Source organism: Scyliorhinus torazame, chromosome 10 (genome assembly GCF_047496885.1).
Source record: "Scyliorhinus torazame isolate Kashiwa2021f chromosome 10, sScyTor2.1, whole genome shotgun sequence".
Lineage (NCBI taxonomy): Eukaryota > Metazoa > Chordata > Chondrichthyes > Carcharhiniformes > Scyliorhinidae > Scyliorhinus > Scyliorhinus torazame.
The window spans coordinates 183,439,612-183,463,701 of NC_092716.1; the positions used below are offsets into that span (position 1 = coordinate 183,439,612).

The 24,090-nt window shown below is 46.7% G+C and overlaps 1 protein-coding gene across 1 annotated transcript; it reads right to left on the reverse strand.

Moving 5' to 3' along the window:
* Nucleotides 1-996: 996 nt before the first annotated feature.
* LOC140384415 (dispanin subfamily A member 2b-like) lies at nt 997-7,548 on the reverse strand. Its single transcript, XM_072466096.1, has 2 exons — nt 7,315-7,548; nt 997-1,340 (listed from the first exon to the last, which is right to left on the reverse strand). The coding sequence occupies exons 1-2, from the start codon at nt 7,510-7,512 to the stop codon at nt 1,173-1,175; spliced, it is 366 nt and encodes a 121-aa protein (XP_072322197.1). The 5' UTR covers nt 7,513-7,548; the 3' UTR covers nt 997-1,172.
* Nucleotides 7,549-24,090: the final 16,542 nt, after the last annotated feature.

Below are 24,090 nucleotides of genomic sequence, written 5' to 3' on the forward strand. Positions count from 1 at the left end.
CACTCAACCCACCCCACTCCCATAGACCAACAACAATCCCATCCACCCAGCCCTACCCCACTCCCATCCACCCAACCCACCCCCACTCCCATCCACCCAACCCACCCCCACTCCCATCCACCCAACTCACCCCCACTTCCATCCACCCAACCCACCCCCACTCCCATCCACCCAACCCACCCCCACTCCCATCCACCCAACCCACCCCCACTCCCATCCACCCAACCCACCCCCACCCACCCAACCCACCCCCACTCCCATCCACCCAACTCACTCCCACTCCCATCCACCCAATCCCCCCCACTCCCATCCACCCAGCCACCCCCCATGCACCGATGAAATCATGTTTCTTGAACCTGTCGCATAACAGTGGCTGACACCAATCCACCAGCAGGAGGTCCATGCATCAAATCTCCAAATGCCTCCTGTCAGATCAGACAACCCAGGGTCTCAAAGTTACAAAACACAAGGAGGACATTACAGATTCAGCTCATTGGTTTCAGCCTCACTGGTGAGTGAACATGAGCCAATTAGGGAGGCAAAAGAATTCCCTTAGATTTCCGGCCCCTCCAAATGATCTCCTCCACATTCCACCACCAGTAAAATCTGTTCAGTTCCGTTTACACATGCATATGTTCGACAGAAAATGACCCAGAGTCCCATCCAGATTGTCCCACATGATCCAGACACCTTCCACACACCTGGATCACTATAACCTCCAAGGACAGAGGTTTCCTTCATCTCTACACTCATCTCATTGAGTTATTGAGCAGACCAACGCAATGCCCTAGGATCTGTCAAAGCAACTTCGGAATATAACGAGCAGAATTTTGATGTTGAAAACCCTCCTGTGGTACTGACTGGCAATCCACAAAGCTGCCTTTCCCAGAACAAAGTGCATCATTCCAATTGAACAATTGCAATTAACCACCAATCAATCTGTGGTTGCAAGTAAAAGCTTATTTTTACTGTCATGAGGAAGCCTTTGCAGACAAGATAGCTTTATTGGCGCAAACAAGCCCACACTTTGACCACGTCTTACATATTCCAGCACTACACATACATTATAGATAGACAGATGAATAAGAGACAAGAGTGCGTCAAGCAACTTAAAAGTGTTCAGCCATAAAAAGGCTCCCAACAAGGAAATGAGATGCGGCTTCCCATTTGGTTCAATTCTCAACCTCGGGAGTTGTTCTTCGCATCATGACCGCGAGACACACAATAATGATGATGAAGCTGAGGATGGCCAGCACTGTGGCTGCGATGTTGAGTGCTCGGGCTGTAGATGCATACTGCCGAGCTCCTTCCACATCTCCCAAAACTTTCCGGTCCCTAGTCTAAAAGAAAATAAGTGTGGTTATAGATATTACTACTTATAAAGCTTTGGAAGTTCCATTTGTGTTCAGCGACAGGGAAACGCTTGAATATTCAACACATTCATTTCCAGCAAAAAAACACCAGTGCATTTTGACAGACTCGACTCAAAAGTATTCCTCAATCCAGCAAAAGAATAAAGAAACAAATTGCACCTGCGAAGCCAAAGCAGAGCAAAATAGCTGGTTCATTAAAATAACATTTGTTACAGTGACATTAAAGTGAAAGATTGGGTTGGTTTTTGCTATGTAGATAAAACTCAGGTAAACGGTTAAGAATCAGCTCAGCTCACTTTAAGCTCACACAGCTTTTGTAAGGAGGTGGGTTCAGGGTCCACTCCAGGACATGCTCTGATCTGGTATACTGAGGGAGTGCTGTATTGCCAGGAGTGTGATCTACCTGATGGATATGAAAGGTCCCATGACACCATTGACAGTACAGCAGAGATTTCACATTGTTTTCTCCTAACAATTATCCCTCTGCAACAACACTGAAACAAACTGGTCCTGTAGTTCATCATTCTTTCCAGGATCTTGCTTTGTACAAATCGGTTATCATGATTGCATACATGACATCAATTACACTTCATCGGAGGGGATGCTGAACGAGGCGCAGTACTCAGGGAGAACTCTAATATAATCAAATTGAGATCATCCAGGTTTCGGTGCCCATGACATCCCCGCAAAGCCCCGCAAATGATTCCTTTACAGCTAATGATCCAAATGTCTTTGGGACTCCATGACACTGCATTTCAGAACGCAACTATGGTCGCAGGCAAAACAGTTCAGAACGCAACCACTCACTGAATAAAAGTTTACTCTCATGTCAGTGTTGCTTCTTCTACCAACTGACTTAAATCAGTGTCCTCTGGTGTTCCAGCGTCCACAAATGGGAACAGTTCCACCCGATGGATTGTCGGAGGATCATTGCTAAAACACTACTGCACTGTCGGAGCGGTTAAGCCAAGGCCCAGTCTGACCTCGTAAAACATGGCATGGTGCCATTTTGAAGAACACAGGAGTTATCCCTGATTTCCCGGCGGATATATTTCTTCCTCAATCGACATCACACAATACCTACCTAGTTATTATCACACTGTTCAATATTTCAATAATGACTGGTCCTAATTGGCTGTAAGGGCCATGGAGGCATCTGGTGATCATGAGAAATGTGATAGAACAAAGAACAAAGAACAATTACAGCACAGGAACAGGCCCTTCGGCCCTCCAAGTCTGCACCGATCCAGATCCTCTATCTAAAACTGTCGCCTATTTTCTAAGGATCTGTATCCCTCTGCTCCGTGCCCATTCATGTATCAGTCTAGATACATCTTAAATGTCGCTATCGTGCCCGCCTTTACCACCTTCGCCGGCAATGCGTTCCAGGCACCCACCACCCTCTGCGTAAAGAACTTTCCACGCATATCTCCCTTAAACTTTTCCCCTCTCACCTTGAACTCGTGACCCCTATTAATTGAGTCCCCCACTCTGGGAAAAAGCTTCTTGCTATCTACCCTGTCTATACCTCTCATGATTTTGTAGACCTCAATGAGGTCCCCCCTCAACCATCGTCTTTCTAATGAAAATAATCCTAATCTACTCAACCTCTCTTCATAGTTAGCGCCCTCCATACCAGGCAACATCCTGGTGAACCTCCTCTGCACCTTCTCCAAAGCATCCACATCCTTTTGGTAATGTGGCGACCAGAACTGCACGCAGTATTCCAAATGTGGCCGAACCAAAGTCCTATACAACTGTAACATGACCTGCCAACTCTTGTACTCGATACCCCTTCCGATGAAGGAAAGCATGCCGTATGCCTTCCTGACCACTCTATCAACCTGCGCAGCCACCTTCAGGGTACAATGGACCTGAACACCCAGATCTCTCTGTACATCAATTTTCCCCAGGGCTTTTTCATTGACTGTATAGTTTGCTCTTGAATTGGATCTTCCAAAATGCATCACCTCGCATTTGCCCGGATTGAACTCCATCTGCCATTTCTCTGCCCATCTCTCCAATCTATCTATGTTCTGCTGTATTCTCTGACAGTCCCCTTCACTATCTGCTACTCCACCAATCTTAGTGTCATCTGCAAACTTGCTAATCAGACTAACTATACCTTCCTCCAGATCATTTATGTATATCACAAACAACAGAGGTCCCAGCATGGATCCCTGTGGAACACCACTGGTCACAGTTCTCCATTTTTAGAAACTCCCTTCCACTACTACTCTCTGTGTCCTGTTGCCCAACCAGTTCTTTATCCATCTAGCTAATACACCCTGGACCCCATGAGACTTCACTTTCTCCATCAGCCTACCATGGGGAACTTTATCAAATGCCTTACTGAAGTCCATGTGCATGACATCTACAGCCCTTCCCTCATCAATCAACTTCCTCAAAGAATTCTATTAAGTTGGTAAGACATGACCTTCCCTGCACAAAACCATGTTGCCTATCACTGATAAGCCCATTTTCTTCCAAATAGATCCTATCCCTCACTATCTTCTCCAGCAGTTTCCCTACCTCTGACGTCAGGCTCACCGGTCTATAATTCCCTGGATTATCCCTGCTGCCCTTCTTAAACAAGGGGACAACATTAGCAATTCTCCAGTCCTCCGGTACCTCACTCGTGTTCAAGGATGCTGTAAAGATATCTGTTAAGGTCCCTGCTATTTCCTCTCTCACTTCCCTCTGTAACCTGGGATAGATCCCATCCGGACCTGGGGACTTGTCCACCTTAATGCCTTTCAGAATACCAAACACATCCTCCCTCCTTATGCTGACTTGACCTAGAGTAATCAGACATCTATCCCTAACCTCAACATCCGTCATGTCCCTCTTCTCGGTGAATACCGATGCAAAGTACTCAGTAAGAATCTCACCCATTTTCTCTGACTCCACGCATAACTTTCCTCCTTTGTTCTTGAGTGGGCCAACCCTTTCTCTAGTTACCCTTTTGCTCCTTATATATGAATAAAAGGCTTTGGGATTTTCCTTAACCCTGTTTGCTAAAGATATTTCATGACCCCTTTTAGCTCTCTTGATTCCTCGTTTCAGATTGGCCATACATTCCTGATATTCTTCCAAAGCTTCATCTGTCTTCAGTCGCCTAGACCTTATGTATACTTCCTTTTTCCTCTTAGCTAGTCTCAAAATTTCACCTGTCATCCAGGGTTCCCTAATCTTGACATTTCTATCCCTCATTTTAACAGGGACATGTCTGTCCTGCACTCTAATCAACCCCTCTTTAAAAGCCTCCCACATATCAAATGTAGATTTACCTTGAAACAGCTGCTCCCAATCCACATTCCCCAGCTCCTGCCGAATTTTGATATAGTTGGCCTTTCCCCAATTTAGCACTCGTCCTTTAGGACCACTCTCGTCTTTGTCCATGAGTATTCTAAAACTTACGGAATTGTGATCACTATTCCCAAAGTCATCCCCGACTGAAACTTCAGCCACCTGGCCGGGCTCATTCCCCAACACCAGGTCCAGTATGGCCCCTTCCCGAGTTGGACTATTTACATACTGCTCTAGAAAACCCTCTTGGATGCTCCTTACAAATTCTGTTCCATCTAGATCTCTCACACTAAGTGTATCCCAGTCAATGTTGGGAAAATTAAAATCTCCTATCACCACGTACTGTTGCTCCTACATCTTGCCATAATCTGTTTACATATTTGAACCTCTATCTCACGCTCGCTGTTGAGAGGTCTGTAGTACAGCCCCAACATTGTTACCACACCCTTCCTATTTCTGAGCTCTGCCCATATTGCCTCACTGCTCGAGTCCTCCATAGTGCCCTCCTTCAGCACAGCTGTGATATCCTCTCTGACCAGTAATGCAACTCCTCCACCCCTTTTACCTCCCTCTCTGTCCCACCTGAAGCATCGATATCCTGGGATATTTAGTTGCCAATCATGCCCATCCCTCAACCCTGTCTCAGTAATAGCAATAACATCATACTCCCAGGTACTAACCCAAGCCCTAAATTCATCTGCCTTACCTACTACACTTCTTGCATTAAAACAAATGCACCTCAGACCACCAGTCTCTTTGCGTTCATCATCTGCTCCCTGCCTACTCTTCCCCTTAGTCACGCTGACTTCATGATCTACTTCCTTACAGGCTTTAGTTACTACCTCCTTACTGTCCACTAACCTCCTCATTTGGTTCTCATCCCCCTGCCACATTATTTTAAACCCTCCCCAACAGCATTAGCAAAAGCACCCCCAAGGACATTGGTTCCAGTCCGGCCCAGGTGTAGACCATCCAATTTGTAGTAGTCTTTCTCTCTCATTGTTTTTATTTGTTAATATTTTATCTTTATCACCCGGTTCTGTTCTCTTTCACTAGTGAAAACATCTTTTCAATGTCTAATCTATTAAAAAGTTTTCATATTTAAAGATGCCATCAGTTAGTAGATTACATGGACTCAATCTGTAACACTATTGCTTATAGATGTGAACAGATGTCGACATGTACAGGTTAATACCATAGAAAGCATCCTATCGGACTGCATCACAGCCTGGTATGGCAACTGCTCGGCCCAGGACCGCAAGAAACTTCAGAGAGTCATGAACACCGTCCAGTCCATCACACAACCCTGCCTCCCATCCATTGACTCCATCTACACCTCCTGCTGCCTGGGGAAAGCAGGCAGCATAATCAAAGATCCCTCCCACCCGGCTTACTCACTCTTCCAATTTCTTCCATCGGGCAGGAGATACAGACGTCTGAGAACACACACGAACAGACTCAAAAACAGCTTCTTCCCCACTGTCACCAGACTCCTAAATGACCCTCTTATGGACTGACTTCATTAACACTACGCCCTGTATGCTTCATCCGATGGCAGTGCTTATGTAGTTACATTGTATATGTTGTGTTGCCCTATTATGTATTTTCTTCCATTCCCTTTTCTTCTCATGTACTTAATGATCTGTTGAGCTGCTCGCAGAAAAATACTTTTCACTGTACCTCTGTACACGTGACAATAAACAAAGCCAATCCAATAAAGGAAAGCCAGTTAGATTGTTAAAGACAAATCAGATGTAAAATGATTGGATTATTTGATGGAGTAACAGAGAAGGTTGGTCAAGGATGTTGTCAGGGTCTTCAGTTATGAGGAGAATTTGGAAAAGTTAAGACAGTTCTCCTCGGAAGAGAGAAATTTAAGAGGTGACTGAAATTTAAGAGGTGACTAAATAAAGGTTTTCAAGATGATCAAAGACTTTGATAAATTCAATAGAGAAAAAATATTCCCTCTGGTGACTGGATCAATAACCAGAGGTCAGAGATTTACAATCATTGAAAAACATTGAGGGGCGATGGAGAGAAATGTTTTCACTCAGTTGTCGGGATCGGGAACATTCTACCAGAAAAGCTGCTGGAAGCTGATTCCATTAATAATGTGGGGCAGGAGTTTGAGAATGAGGAATTTACAGAGTTACGGACAATAAAACAGCAGCGAGGGACTGAGCATGACTGCTCTTTCAGAGAGCCAGCACAGACTGGATGGGCCAAATGGTCACTTTCTGTGCTGTAAGTTTCTGTGACAGTCAGTCTGTTACACTTTGTAGATTACATGTTCAATTTGTAACAGTTTCCCGAGTAAGAAATAGACACAAATGATTAACAACACGGCAGAGATTGCCCAGTGAGACTTTCTCATTGTTAAACACAGTCCAGCAGACCCGGGATATCACAGCTCTGTGAACTTGGGTGATGCTCCGAAAGGTTCTCGTTGTTGTACAACCACCAAACAGCATTTTTCTCCACTCATGGACCAATATCCCCCTCCCCGGGGTCTCTGTCCCCCCTCCCGGGTCTCCGCCCCCCTCCCCGGGGTCTCTTCCCCCCCACCCCGGGATCTCTGCCCCCTCCCCGGGGTCTCTGTCCCCCCTCCCCGGGGTATCTGCCCCTCACTCACTTTGACGGAGAAAACCAGCGCCACGAATCCCAGGCAGCAGAAATTCATGTAGAAGAAGTTGAAGATGGACCAGGGCAGGTGGTCCCGGACCGGGGGCGCATTCGGGGCCATGGTAATGACGGTGGACTGGACCTGCTGCTGTCCCTGGTACGGGTAGACGCCGGGATTCATCGGCACTTGTTCGGCTTTGTACTCCATCCTGGTCCCAGTGTCAGTGAGAGGGGTAACTGAATGTGGACCGCCTTGGACTCGGCAATTTATAGAGCGGGGCGGAGCGAGATACTGAACCCACCCCCAACATCCCAACTGATTGAGTGTGTAATCCTCACAGAGACAGGGAATAGACCCAGAGACACGAAATAGACCCAGAGACAGGGAATCGACACAGAAACAGGGAAGAGACCCAGAGACAGGGAGATCCTGAGCCACGTGATTCATTCACAGTCTCCATCACAAACCGACTGTCCAGTTGGCTGAGCTAAGGGCTGGTTTAGCTCAGATGGCTAGACAGCCGGTTCATGAGGCAGTGTGAATGAATCTCCCTTCATGATTAACTTATACTTAAAATTGTTGAAGAACCAGGACAAGACTAATGTTTCATTCGCAATTGTGAAGTATCTCATTGATATGTATTAAACTTTCTTGAGAAACAACTGACTAAAGCAGCTTCACCTTGTTAGAATAATGTCCCTGCAACTAGCATTATCGCTATTTTCAATGGTTTATTGAAATTGGGAGCACTCAAAACTGCTTCCTGTATTCATTATAATAGCCTCTTTTTTTTTAACAAACGATTTTATTGAGGTATTTTAAGCATATAGAAAAAGTGACATTGTACAGTACAAAAAAAAGAAGTCAAGACGCAAATTACAAATTAAACATAGTGCAAACCACGGTACTGTTCACGCACCGACCTGCCTCAATATCCCCCCCCCTACTCTACTCTACTCTACCCTAGCCCCCCCCCCCCCCCCTGCTGACACTTACTCCTCTGCGAAGAAGTCAATAAATGGCTGCCACCTTTGTGCGAACCCGAGTAGCGAACCTCTCAAGGCGAACTTTCTCTAGGCCAAGAAAGCTCGCCATGTCCGATACCCATACCTCAGCACTCGGGGGCTTTGAGTCCCTCCATGCTAACAGTATTAATCGCCGGGCTACCAGGGAAGCAAAGGCCAGAACGTCGGCCTCCCTCTCTTCCTGGACTCCCGTGTCCTCCGAAACCTCAAAGATTGCCACCTCCGGGCTCATTACCACCCCAGTTTTCAATACCCGGGACATGACATCTGCGAATCCCTGCCAATACCCTAAGTTTAGGGCACGACCAGAACATGTGTACATGGTTAGCCGGCCCTCCGGTGCATCTAACATACTTGTCCTCCAGCCCGAAGAATCTGCTCATCCGGGCCACCGGGTCATGTGGGCCCGGTGCACGACCTTAAACTGGATCCGGCTAAGCCTGGCGCATGCTGCGGTCATGTTCATTATAATAGCCTCTTAACATCCTCATTGCCATTCACATTACCACCAAGTTTTGCGTCATCATGCAAGCTTGGAAATATTATATTTGCTTCCCCCATCAAAATCATTAATGTACATTGTGAATAGCTGGGGCCCAAGCACTGATCCCTGCAATACCCTGCTAGTTACTGCCAGCCACTTCAAAGTAGACCCATTTCTTCCTACTCTGCTTCCTGCCTGCGAACAAATTTTCAACCCATGCCAATATATTACCCCCAATTCCATGTGTGTTAATTTTGCACACTAATCTCTCATGTGGGAAGCTTTCTGAAAATCAAAAAATACCACATCCACTGGTTCACCCTTATCTGTTCTACTAGGCACATCTTCAAAAAGCTCTAGGAGCTTTGTCAAACATGATTTCCCTTCCATAAATCCATGTTAGAGTCAGAGAATAATAGAGCTTTTACAGCCTGGAAAGAGTCCCTTTTGTCCATCGTGTCCACGCTGGCTATCAATCACCTATTTGCTCTAATCCTATATTCCAGCACTTGCCCCTTAGCCTTGCATGCTATGACATTTCAAGTGCACATCTAAATATTTCTTAAATGTTATGAGGCAGTGAGTTTCAGATTTTCACCACACTCTGGGTGAAAATCCTCACATCTCCTATAAACCTCCTGCCCATTGCCTTAAATCTATGCCCTCTGATTATTGACCCCTCCGCTAAGTGGAAAGGTTCCTTCCTATCTGCCCTTTCTATGCCCCTCATAATTGTATACACCTCACTCAGGTCACCCCTCAGCCTTCTCCAAGGAAAACAACCCAGTCTGTCTAGTCTCTCTTGATAGACAAAATACCCCAGCCCAGGAAACATCTTGGTGAATCTCCTCTTCCCCCTCTTCAGCGCAATCACTTCCTTCCCATAGTGTGGTGGCCAGAACTTACACAGTACTCTTGCTGTGGCCTAACTAGCATTTTATACAGCTCTATCATAACCTCCATGCGCTTACATTATATGCCTCGTTAATAAAGGCAAGTATCCCATATACTTTCTGAACCATCTTATCTACCTGTCCTGCTGTCTTCTATTGACATGCACATCAAGGTCCCGCTGATCCTCTGTGCTTTCTAAGGTCCTACCATTTATCATATATTCCCTTGTTTTGTATGTCTTCCCAAAATGCATTACCTCATATTTTTCATGGTTAAATTCCATTTTCCACTGTTCTGCCCATCTAACCAGCTCATCTATATCGCTCTGTCATCAAAAGGCTTTCCCACTCACTATTTACCACACTACCAGTTTTTGTGTGAGCTGCAAACTGACTGATCATACCCCTTACATCATGTGCAGATTATTAATGTACAAACAGCAAACAATGCAGTACCAATCCCTGCAAAACACCACTGGACACAGGCTTCTAGTCACAAAAACAACCTTCAACCATCACCCTTTGCCTCCTGCCACTGAGCCAAATTTGAATCCAATTTGCCAAATTGCCCTGGATTCCATGGGCTCTTAGCTTCTTGACCAGTCTCCCATGTGAGTACTTGTCAAAAGTCTTACTGAATGCCATGTAGACTGCATCAACTCCACTACCCTCATCTAGTCACCTCCTCAAAAAATCCAATCACATTTGTAAGGTATGATTGCCCTTTGACAAATCCATGCTGACTATCATTGACTAATTCAATCCCACCATAGGCCTTCTTCACAGCTCTATCCACTTGAGTGGCAACTTTCAAAGATGTATGAACATAGACCCCAAGATCTCTCTTGCTCCTTCACATTGCCAAGAACCCTACCGTTAACCCTGTATTCCGCATTCATATTTGTCCTTCCAAAATGGACAACCTCACACTTTTCAGGTTTAAACTTCATCTGCCACTTCTCAGCCTATCTCTGCATCCTATCTATGTCTCTTTGCAGCTGACAACAGACCTCCTCACTATTCACAACTCCACCAATCTTCGTAACGTCTGTACATTTACTGACCCACCCTTCAACTCCCTCATCCAAGTCATTAATGAAAATCACAAACAGCAGAGGACCCAGAACTGATCCCTGCGGTACCCCACTGGTAACTGGGATCCAGGCTGAATATTTGCCATCCACCACCACTCTCTGACTTCTATCGGTTAGCCAGTTTATTATCCAACTGGCCAAATTTCCCACTATCCCATGCCTCCTTACTTTCTGCATAAGCCTACCATGAGGAACCTTATCAAATGCCTTACTAAAATCCATGGACACTACATCCACTGCTTTACCTTCATCCACATGCTTGGTCACCTCCTCAAAGAATTCAATAAGACTTGTAAGGCAAGACCTACCCCTCACAAATCCGTGCTGACTATCCTAATCAAGCAGTGTCTTTCCAGATGCTCAGAAATCCTATCCCTCAGTAGCCTTTCTATTACTTTGCCTACCACCGAAGTAAGACAAACTGGCCTGTAATTCCCAGGGTTATCCCTCTTCCCTTTTTTGAACAGGGGCACGGCATTCACCACTGTCCAATTCCCTGGTACCACCCCTGTTGACAGTGAGGACGAAAAGATCATTGCCAACGGCTCTGCAATTTCATCTCTTGCTTCCCATAGAATCCTTGGCTATATCCCGTCCGGCCCAGGGGACTTGTCTATCCTCAAGTTTTTCAAAATGCCCAACACATCTTCCTTCCCAACAAGTATTTCCTTGAGCTTACCAGTCTGTTTCACACTGTCCTCTCCAACAATATGGCCCCTCTCATTTGTAAATACTGAAGAAAAGTACTCTTTCAAGACGTTTTCTATCTCTTCAGACTCAATATACAATCTCCCGCTACTGTCCTTGATCGGACCTACCCTCGCTCTAGTCATTCTCATATTTCTCACATATGTGTAAAAGGCCTTGGGGCTTTCCTTGATCCTACCTGCCAAAGATCTTTCATGCCCTCTCTTAGCTCTCCTAATCCCTTTCTTCAGTTCCCTCCTGGCTATCTTGTATCCCTCCAGCGCCCTGTCTGAACCTTGTTTCCTCAGCCTTACATAAGTCTCCTTCTTCCTCTTAACAAGACATTCAACCTCTCTTGTCAACCATGGTTCCCTCACTCAACCATCTCTTCCCTGCCTGACAGGGACATACATATCAAGGGCACGTAGTACCTGTTCCTTGAACAAGTTCCACATTTCACCTGTGTCCTTCCCTGACAGCCTATGTTCCCAACTTATGCACTTCAATTAAACTGAGGGGTAATAGATATAGGACAGAGGTCAGAGGTAGGTTCTTTACGCAAAGAGTAGTGAGGCCGTGGAATGCCCTACCTGCAACAGTAGTGAACTCGCCAACATTGAGGGCATTTAAAAGTTTATTGGATAAACATATGGATGATAATGGCATAGTGTAGGTTAGATGGCTTTTGTTTCGGTGCAACATCGTGGGCCGAAGGGCCTGTACTGCGCTGTATCGTTCTATGTTCTAATTCTTGTCTGACAACATCGTATTTACCCTTCCCCCAATTGCAAACCTTGCCCTGTTGCACGCACCTATCCCTCTCCATTACTAAAGTGAAAGTCACAGAATTGTGGTCACTATCTCCAAAATGCTCCCCCACTAACAAATCTATCACTTGTCCTGGTTCATTACCAAGTACCAAATCCAATATTACCTCCCCTCTGGTCGGACAATCTACATACTGTGTTAGAAAAGCTTCCTGGACACACTGCACAAACACCACCCCATCCAAACTATTTGATCTAAAGAGTTTCCACTCAATGTTTGGGAAGTTGAAGTCACCCATGACTACTACCCTGTGACTTCTGCACCTTTCCAAAATCTGTTTCCCAATCTGTTTCTCCACATCTCTGCTACTATTGGGGGGCCTATAGAAAACTCTCAACAAGGTGACAGCTCCTTTCCTATTTCTGACTTCAACCCATACTACCTCAGCAGGCAGATACTCCTTGAACTGCCTTTCTGCAGCTGTTATACTATTTCTAATTAACAATGCCAACCCCCCCCCCCACCTCTTTTACCACCCTCCCTAATCTTATTGAAACATCTGTAACCAGGGACCTCCAACAACCATTTCTGCCCCTCTTCTATCCAAGTTTCCGTGATGGCCACCACATCGTAGTCCCAAATACCGATCCATGCCTTAAGTTCACCCATCTTATTCCTGATGCTTCTTGCGTTGAAGTATACACACTTCAATCCATCTCCGTGCCTGCTGGTACTCTCCTTTGTCAGTGTTCCCTTCCCCACTGCCTCACTACACGCTTTGGCGTCCTGAATATCGGCTTGCTTAGTTGCTGGACTACAAATCCGGTTCCCATTCCCCTGCCAAATTAGTTAAACCCTCCCGAAGAGTACTAGAAAACCTCCCTCCCAGGATATTGGTGCCCCTCTGGTTCAGATGCAACCTGTCCTACTTGTACAGGTCCCACCTTCCCCAGAATGCGCTCCAATTATCCAAATACCTGAAGCCCTCCCTCCTACACCATTCCGCAGCCAAGTGTTCAACTGCACTCTCCCTATTCCTACGCTATCACGTGGCACTGGCAACAAACCAGAGATGGCAACTCTGTCTGTCCTGGCTTTTAACTTCCAGCCTAACTCCCTAAACTTGTTTATTACCTCCACGCCCCTTTTCCTACCTACGTCGTTGGTACCAATGTGCACCATGACTTCTGGCTTCTCCCCCTCCCCCTTAAGGATCCTGAAGAAATTATACGAGACAAAGAAGATTTGAAAATTGTCAAGTCTCCACCCTTGCCTCCCACAAAGGCCTGGAATACATCTCATCTGGACCTGGGGGTTTATCACTTTGAAGCCCACTAAAACCGTTAATGCCTTCTCCCTTTCAATATTAATTTGTTCAAGTACATCACCGTCCCCCACCCTGATTTCTCTACCTACATCGTCCTTCTCCATAGTGAACACAGGTGCAAAGTACTCATTTAAAACCTCCTTTACCTCTTCCGGCTCCACACACAGACTTTTTTTAAATTAAGGGCCAATTACTGTGGCCAATCCACCTATCCTGCACATCTTTGGGTTGTGGGGCGAAACCAATGCAAACACGCGGAGAATGTGCAAACTCCACGCGGACAGTGACTCAGAGCCGGGATTGAACCTCGGCGCCATGAGGCAGAAATTCTGACCACAGCGCCACCGTGCTGCCCTGGTTCCACACACAGATTGCCACATAGCTTCCTGATGGGTCCTACTCTTTCCCTGGTCATCCTCTTGCTCTTAATCTTCTTATAAAACACCTTTGGATTTTCCTTTATTTTACCCGTCAATGTTTTTGTATGCCCCCTCTTCATTCTCCTAATTTTATTTTTAAGTAACCCCCTGCATACACTATACTACTCTATGATTTCCCTTGTTTTGAGCCCTCTGTATCTACCAAAAGCATCCTGTTTTTTCCTTACCCAACCCTGGATATCCCTTAACATCCAGGGTTCTCTAGACCTATTACTCTCACCTTTCATTTTTTTGGGAACAGGTTGGCCCGGTGCTCTCTCTATTTCTTTTTTGAATGAATCCCACTGTTCTGATGCAGATTTTCCCACAAGTAGCTGCTCCCAGTTGATGCTTGCCAGATCGTGACTTATTCTATTAATATTGGCCTTCCCTCAATTCAGAGCTTTTATTTCCAATCCATCTTTGTACCCATCGATAACTATATTAAATCCTACTGAATTATGGTCACTGTTACCATAATGCTCGCCCACTGAAACACTTCTATCACTGACTTTGTCTAATCCCTGTTGATATTTTCTAAGCATCCTGTTATCATGTGTAGCAAGGTAGCAAAGTGGTTAGCACTGTTGCTTCGCAGTGCCACGGACCCAGGCTTGATTCCCGGCTTCGGTCACTGTCTGTGCGGAGTCTGCATGTTCATCCTGTGTCTGTGTGGGTTTCCTCCGGGTGCTCTGGTTTCTTCCCATAAGTCGCGAAAGTCATGCCTGTTAGGTGGTTGGACATTCTGAATTTGTCCTCAGTGTACCCGAACAGGTGCCATAGTGTGGTGACTAGGGGATTTTCACAGTAACTTCATTGCAGTGTTAATGTAAGCCGACTTGTGACACTGATGAGATTAGATTAGATTAGATTAATAGACCTTAATATTAAACTGATGTTAGGCTAACCGTTCTGAATTTCTCTGTTTCCTGTGCTCCACCTCCCCCACCCCCCCCCCCCCCCCCCCTACCTCCCCCCCAAACCCCTTCTTAAGTAGTGGGCTTACATTTGCCACACTCCAATCTGCCTGGAATGTTCCAGAATCTACAACATTTTGGAAAATGATAATCGATTTGACCACAATTTCCATTATCGCCTGCTTTACTAGCCTGGAATGCAGATTGTCAGGCCCTGGGGATTAGTGGACTAATTGACTAATTGGTTTCTCCAGCACTTATTTTGAGTAATGCAAATTTCCTTCACTTCCTCCCTTTCACTGGACCCTTGGTTCCCTTGTATTTCTCGGAAGTTATTTGTGTCTTTCTCCATGAGGACAGAACAAAATAGTTGTTCAATGAGAGTTTTACAGCACCAGCCATCAAGTACCTATCCTAACCCCATTTTCCAGATCTTACTTAGTTTAACGTTTAATTTTTTTAAAAGTGTTATTTCTTCACTATTACAGTTTCTTTTATAAATTTAATTTAAATAAACTCATTCACTTGATGGTCTGAATTAATTGAATTAATTCAATTCATATTTTTCATAATGTTCATATTTTTTCTTCGAAACAGGCAAGATCTGAAACAGGTAAGATCTGGGCGGCACAGTAGTACAATGGTTAACACTGTTGCTTCACAGCGCCAGGGTCCCAGGTTCAATTCCCAGCTTGGGTGACTGTCTGTGCGGAGTCTGCACGTTCTCCCCTTGTCTGCATGGATTTCCTCTGGGTGCTCCGGTTCTTCCGAAAAATGTGCCGTGAGGTAATTTGGACATTCTGAATTCTCCCTCTGTGCATCCGAACAGGCGTCAATTGTGGCAACTAGGGGCTTTTCACAGTAACTTCATTGCAGTGTTACTGTAAACCTACTTGTGACAATAAAGATTATTATTATTATTAAAAATCCGATGTAGATTCAGTCCTGAGATTGCTGTTTTTCAGAAAATGTATCTGTATTATGGAATGAATACTTAACTAATTTCTTTTATATTTTTCTTTCCAGAAGTTGAAAACAAATCTTTTGATTCTTGGTTTAAGCATTTATCTGCTAATGTTCCTTCCCTTCAGTTGGAGGTGAATACTGTATGTAAAGTGTTACCTTCGCAGGACATTGGTACTCAACTCTTAACAGACAAAATATTTCTGATAAAATAAGTTTGAACAGAGATTTACAAAAGCTCTGCCCTTTCCTTGTTCTCTATCGATAATTCTCTCATTTTAGACTACAAAGGACATTTGTCTCCATTAATCTTTTTCTTTTTATATACAAATAGAACCTTTTACAGTTCGCTTTTATGAAACTTGCTTACTCCATTTTTCTTAATCCTCCTTGGTCCGCCTTGGCTGAATTCTGAACTGTTCCAAATGCTCAAGCTTGCTACTTTTTCCAGCAAATTTACATGACTACACTTTGGATTTAATACTACCCTTAATTTGTTCTGTTAATCATGGTTGGGCCACCTTTCTTGTGTTTTTGTGCCAGAATGCAATCTATAACTGTTGCAATCCATACACTCAACCCTTAAATGTTAACCATTGCCTATCCACCGTCATGCCTTTTAGTGAGGTTCCCCAATCTAACTTAGCCATGCCTCAGACCATCGTAGCTTCCTTGGTTTATATTTAGGACCTTAGTTTCAAATTGGAACTCTTGACATTTCATCCTAATGAAGAATTCTATTATGTTATATTCACTGAACCCTAAAGGACCCTGCACAACAAGATTATTAATTAACCCCTTCTCATTGCCTAATACAAATGGTTAGCAAGTTTCCTCGTTGGTTCCAAAACATACTGGTCTGAAAAAACACCTCGTACACACTGTAGAAATTCACCCACCACAGTATTATTGCTAATTTGGTTTCCCCAATCTATATGTAGATTACAGTCATCCAGGATTACTGCAGCACCATTACATGCATCACTAATTTCTTCTTTAATACTATCCTCTACCTTACCACTGCTGTTTGGAGGCCTATTGAAAACTCCCACTAATGTTTTCCATCCCTTATTGCTTCTTTGTTCCACCTAGACTGATTTTGTCAATGGAAGCGATTCTCCGGCCTCGTTGCGCTCTCGCTCAAGCGTAACGAGGCCAGTGAATAGCGGGAGAGGCCAAAAACGAGATCCGTGCCGGGCGCCAAACAGTTTGCGATGCAACCGGCCCGCTCCTGTAGGGAAAATTGGGATCTCGCCGTAGGGTGGCGATACCAATCATCACCACTTAAGCCCAGTGTGGTGGGGGGGAAGCGCTCGGGTGGAAACTGGGAGGTAATTGCTCGCAGCACCACCATGCCAGGCCCTGGGTCATTTGCGTCTGTTCTGGAGGCAACCCTTGTCCCTGCCCGTCTGCTCCACCGATCACCCATAACTCCCACCGACTGCTGAGGCCTCTGGCCGCCCGGCTGAAGGCTATTGCCACTAGGGAATTGGGAATCATGATTAAGTGAGCACTTGACACGTGCCAACTGGATACCCATGGGTGGACGGGTCATGCAGCATGCGGGAGTCATTGCCTAGCACCCAATCAAACCCTGATGCCTGGACATTGTGCTTGAACACTGCGGGAGGTAACACCACACACGCAACATCCGAACAGCCAGGGATGGGATACAGCTCCGGGGACATGTCCATGGCTGGAGGGTGGGTGTGCACCATGGGGAGAAGGGGATGACTGGAGAGAAGGGCAAAGGGTCCAGGAGTCAGCCCGCATTGCGGAAGAAAGTGACAGAGGCATCATAATGGTTGTACAAAAAGTTGTTTAATGGGCTATACAATACCCCACTCCCGGTGGTGCCAGCCACGGAGCGCCCCATCTCCCCCATTCCCTCCGCCGGTCTTGGTCCTCTCCCGCTGATTATGAGAGAGCGTTTCCTGCGGAGACACAGAGGCAGTATCGTTAGCCGCACGTGTGGTTCAGTGATGGGAAAGGGGGTTTGAAGACAGGGTTGGGGGAAGGGGGGAGAGAGGGCTGGGGGTCACTTGGAGAGTTGGGGGGTGGATGCTCCCTTGGGGGGGAGGTGTGGGGGGCGTTGATGTGTACTCACTCGCGCTGCCCGCTGTAAGTCGTTGATCTTCCTGCACTGTTGATCAGCCCTCTTGGTCAGACTGTTGGAACTGACTGCTGCCGCCACCTCATCCTAGGCAGCACTGGCTGCCTTGTGCCTCACCCTCAAGGACCCCTGGGGGAACAGGACATCTCTCCTGGTCTCCACCGCTTCCAGCCTCCCCAGGTCAGCATCCCTGAATCTCGGGGCCGGTCTCCTCGGTGCCTTTATTGCAAGCTGGCTGGGGTTGGCAGAGCAAGTGCAGCCTAAGTGCTGCTCGACCTTTTAGCGGGGGGTTGGCGAGCGCGGTCCTGGTGAATCAGCTGGCGAGGCGTTAACTGCAGCGAGAAGTCTGCGAGGCCTCATTAAGTCGATCAATTAACGTTGAATTGCATTGCCGGTTTCGTTGGGCCAAGCGCTGCAAGCTCGCGGCAATTCCCGCTCGCTACTTAGAAAGTATCCGGAGAAATATCTCAGCCCACTATTGCACTTATTTCATCCTTAACTAACAACACCACCCCAACTCCTTTCCCTTTTTGTCTAACCTTCCAAAATTTTTAATGCACTTAATATACAACTCCCAGCCTGCAGTCATTTTTTGAAATTCATTTACACGATGAGTGCGTCGCTGGCTAGACCAGCATTTATTGCCTATCCCTGGTTTCCCTTGAGAAAGTGATGGTGAGTTGCCTTCTTAAACCACCGCAGTCCCTGAGGTGTAGGTACACCACAGTGCTGTTAAGGAGGGAACTTCATGATTTTGCACCAGCGAGAGTGAAGGAACAACAATATATTTCCTAGTCAGGGTGGTGAATGACTTGGAGGGGAACCTCCAGGTGGTGGGGTTCCCAGATATCTGCTACTCTTGTCCTCCTAGATGATAGTGGTTGTAGGTTTGGAAGGTGCTGTCTTTGGAACCTTGGTGAGTTGCACCTACAAGTGCATCTTGTAGGTGGTACGCAAGGCTGCAACCGTTCGTCGGTGGTCGACGGTTTGAATGTTTGACGAAGGGGGAGTAATCAAGCGGGCTGCTTTGCCCTGGATGGTGTTGAGCTTCTTGAGCGTTGTTGGAGCTGCACTCATCCAGGCAATTGGAGAGTATTCTATTACACTCCTAACTTGTGTCTTGTAGATGGTGGACAGGCTTTGGACGGTCAGGAGGTGAGTTACTTGCCATAGAATTCCTAACCTTTGACTTCCCTCATAGCCACAGTATTAATGTGGCTAGTCCAGTTCAGTTTCTGATCAATGGTAATCCCAGGATATTTATTGTGAACGATTCAGCAATGGTAATACCATTGAATGTCAAGGGACGGTGGTTAGATCCTCTCTTGTAGGAGATGGTCATTGCCTGCCACTTGTGTGGCACAAATGTAACTTACCACTTGTCAGCCTAAGCCTGGATATTGTCCAGGTTTTGCCGCATTTGGACATGGACTGCTTCATTATCTGAGAAGTCGCGAATGATGCTAAACATTCTGCAGTCATCCGCAAACATCTCCACTTCTGACCTTATGATGGAAGGGAGATCATTGATGAAGCTGCTGAAGATGGTCGGGCCTAGGACACTACCCTGAGGAACTCCTGCAGTGATGTCCTGGAGTTGAGATGATTGACCTCCAACCACCACAACCATCTTCCTTTGTACCAGGTACGACTCAAACCAGCGGAGAGTTTTCCCGATTCCCATTGACTCTAGTTTAACTAGGACTCCTTGATACCATACATGGTCAAATTCTGCCTCTGGGTGGCATGGTAGCACAGTGATTAGCAGTGTTGCTTCACAGCACCAGGGTTCCAGGTTTGATTCCCCGCTGAGTCACTGTCTGTGCGGAGTCTGCACGTTCTCCCTGTGTCTGCATGGGGTTCCTCCGGGTGCTCCGGTTTCCTCCCACAAGTCCTGAAAGACGTGCTTGTTAGGTGAATTGGACATTCTGAATTCTCCCTCAGTGTACCTGAACAGGTGCTGGAATGTGGTGACTAGGAGCTTTTCACGGTAACTTCATTACAGAGTTAATGTAAGCATACATGTGACAATAAAGATTATTATTATATCAAGGGCAATCACTCTCACCACATCTCTGGCATTCAGCTCCTTTGGGGTAAGAGGGACTGTCATATCTCCGTAATGTCACTCATATCATACCTATTTATATCAGATTGTGTTCTCTATGCTATTGTGAATGCTCTGTGCATTTAGATGCACTACCTTCAGACTTAAAAAAAACAAATGTTTACACATTTTATTGCACGGTGCAGGAGTCGGTTAGCTCAGTTGTATGGATGGTTGGTTTGTGATGCGGAGCGATGCCAACAGTGTGGGTTGATTTCTTATACTGAATTACCATGAAGGCCCCACCTTTTCAACCTTGTCCCTTGCCTAAGGTGCTGTCACCCTTAGGTTAAAACACCACCAGTCAGCTCTCTCTCTCTCTCAAAGGGAAAAGCAACCTATGGTCATTTGAGGCTATGCCTGTTTCATTTTTATTGTACTGTGACCCCATTTCCTACTAGCCCTTGTTCCTCCTGCCTTCCAATTTTACTTTCTAATTTTCTGTCTCTCATTTATATCTTTGCTTCTCTCTTGTGGTCTACCCGCTCAGGTTCCCATCACTCCTGGCACTCTAGTTTAAACCCTCCCCAACAGCACCACCACCCCTGTGAGATGACTGGTTCCAGTCCTGCTGGGGTGCAAACCAGCCAGCTTGTACAGGTCCCGCCGAACCAGAATCACACGGACTGTGCTTGCCAGCCCCCTGCGCTCCCCCCCACCCCCCCCCACCCCCGCTAACAAGGTCGAGCAGCACTTAAACAGCACTTGCGCAGCCAATCACACTCAGCTGCAGCCATGGCGCCGAGAAGACCGGCCCCAACATTTGGAGATGTAGACCTGGGGAGGCTCCTAGATGCGGTGGAGACAGGAGGGATGTCCTGTTCCTCCGAGGGTCCTGGAAGGTGAGTCAAAGGGCAGCCAGTGATGCCTGGGATTAAGTGGCAGCAGTCGTACGCTCGGGCCAGGACTTTGGCCTCCAGTGCCAACGACACACGGATAAGTTGACACCACCACCCCCTTCCTCCTCCCTCCGGAGCCTTTGCACTCCCCAACCCTCCATCTGCTCCCCCACTCACCCTTCACCCCCCCCCCCCCCCCCCCCAACACTGTGACCCAAGCGTGTGGCTAATGATGCCCTCTCTGTGTCTGTGCAGGAGAAGCACTCCCACAATCACCAGGAGGGGGCCCAGGCTGACGGAGGGGTGCTGGACATAAGAATCCTTACGACATTCCAGGAACGAGCCCTGGCAGTGGTGGGGGTGGCCTAGGACAGAACGGTGATCAATGTGGAGGGCGGCGCACGGTGCAGAGGCGAGGAACCACTGGGCCACACCCGGATGGACTGTCACACGCGAGTTGTTATTGCCATACAGATTGACCTTCCCTCCCACTGACCACATGTTCATTCTCCTGCAGGTCCTCCAGCTGACGTTGCCGACCCATCCGCCTCAACACCCCCCCTCCCCCCCCCCACCCCGCCCACCCCGCCCAATCACTGATGAGCATCGTCTAGAGTGTCGACAATGGGGAGCCACCAGGGATGGCAGTGCCAGGTGACTCAGGGGCTCATCCAGCTGCCCCTTTGTCCCGAGGTGAACCCCAGGGGATGCTGGGTGGCAACCTGCACCCATCCTATGGACTGGCGATGGTGGCCACCCACTCCCCCGAGTTCCACCCCTCTGATAAGGCGGAACAGGGCGGCATGCCTGTGCATATGCCACCGACAAATGAGCCAGGGCTCTCCGGCCCCAGCGCCCCAGAAGATGCACGCCAGGGGCATCAAAGGCAACAGAATGTGGCAAGCAGCTAGCTGCCTCCACCTCATGTGCATCCTGGGGACACAACTAGACGTAGTGGTAGAACTAGGAAGGCAAAGCACATTGAGGATCACTGAGGGCGCTGGGGGCGTGAGGGTGGGTGGCAGGTAAGAGGTGGAGAGTGCATTGTGCTATTCACCAGCATCGTCTTGCTCGAGCGAGAGTGCAATGAGGCCAGAGACTCGCGCCCCCAGACTCCTCATCCACCCCTCATATGACCAGCCCTTCATTCCCGAGTTCATTCTTGTGAACCTCCTCTGGACCCTTACCAAGACCAGCACATTCTTCCTTAGATATGGGGCCCAAAACTGCTCACAATACTCCAAATGGGGTCTGATCTTATACAGACTCAGAAGTACAGCCCTGGTCTTGTATTCTCGCCCTCTCGACATGACGTGAATGCTGACATTGCATTTGCCTTCCTACCTGCCCTCTGAACCAGCACGTTAACCTTAAGAGAATCCTGAACTAGAACTCCTAAGTTTCTTTGTGCTTCAGATTTCCAAATCCTTTCCCCATTTAGAATACAGTCTATGCCTCGATTCTTCCTACCAAAGTGCATAACCTCACACTTTTCCTCATTGTATTCCATCTGCCACTTCTTTGCCTGCTCTCCAAACTTGTCCAAGTCCTTCTGCAACCCCCTGCTTCTTCAGCCTGTCCCTCAACATACCTTTGTTTCATCTGGAAAATTATCAACAGTGCCCTCAGTTCCTTCTTCCAGATCCTTAATGTATATTGCAAATAGTTGTGGTCCCAACATTGACCCCTGTGGAACATCACTAGCAACTGGCTGCCATCTTGAAAAATACTCCTTTATCGCCACTCTCTGCCTTCTGCCAGTCAGCCAATCCTCTATCAATGCCAGTACCTTGCCCCCAGCACGATGGGCTCTTATATTATGTAGCAGCCTCCTGTATGGCAACTTGTCAAAGGCCTTCTGGAATCCAAATAGATGACATCCAATGGCTCTCCTTTGTCTAATTTCCTCATTACCTCCTCAAAGAACTTTAACAGGGTTGTAAGGCATGGCCTCCCCTTGACGAAGCCATGCTGACTCAGTCCTATTTTATTATGCACTTCCAAGTACTCCGCAATCTCATTCTTAATAATGGACTCTAAAATCTTACCAATTACCAAAGTCAGGCTAACGGCCTGTAATTTCCCATCTTCTGCCTCCCTCCCTTCTTAAACGGGGTGTTACATTAGCCATTTTCCAGTCCTCTGGGACCCTCCTTGACTCCAATGATTCCTGAAAGATCACCACCAATGTCTTCATAATCTTCTCAGCTACCTCCTTTAGAACCCTGGGGTGTAGTCCATCCAGTCCAGGTGATTTATCCACCTTCAGACATTTCAGTTTCCCCAGAACCTTCTCCAAAGTGGTGGCCACTGCACTCATCTCTGCCCCCTGACTCTCTTGAAGTTCTGGTATCCTACTGGTGTCTTCCAGAAGTAAAGACTGATGCAAAGTAACTTTTCAGTTTCTCTGCCATTCCTTTGTTCCCCATTACTACTTCTCCCGCCTCATGTTACAATATCCATTCTTGCCTCTCTCTTACCTTTTATATAGCGAAGAAAACTCTTGCAACCTTCTTTTATATTACTAGTTAGCTTACACTCATATTTCATTTTCTCCACCCTTATTGCTTTTTTTTAGTTGTCCTCTACTTGCTTTAAATCCTCTAGCTTCCCACTAATCCTCGCCACTTTGTGTGCTTTTTCTTTTGCTTTATGCTGTCCTTGACTTCCCTTGTCAGCCATGGTTGGCTCATCATCCCCTTAGCAAGTTTCCTCCTCCTTAGGACGAGTTTCTGTTATGCCTCCCAAATAACCCCGAAAACACCTGCCATTGTTATTCCAGTGCCTTCCCTGCTAGGCTCCCCTTCCAATCAACTCTGGGCAGGACCTCCTTGATGTCTTTGTAGTTACCTTAACTCAATCATCACACCATTACAACTAATTCTATCTTCTCCCTCTCAAACTTCAGGGTAAATTCAATCATATGGTGGTCACTGCTCCCTAAGGGTTCATTTACCTTAAGTTCCCTAATCAAGTCTGCCTCATTACACATTGTTGCTAACTTTTGGTTGGCTCTTAATTTGGCTCTGTTTAATCACATTTGCTTAAGAGTCGCCAGGTATCTTTCGACACCGCCACAAGGTTCAGAACCGAATACTGATCAATGACTCGATACACCAGTTAGTAAGTTCAAAAGCAATGCTCATTTA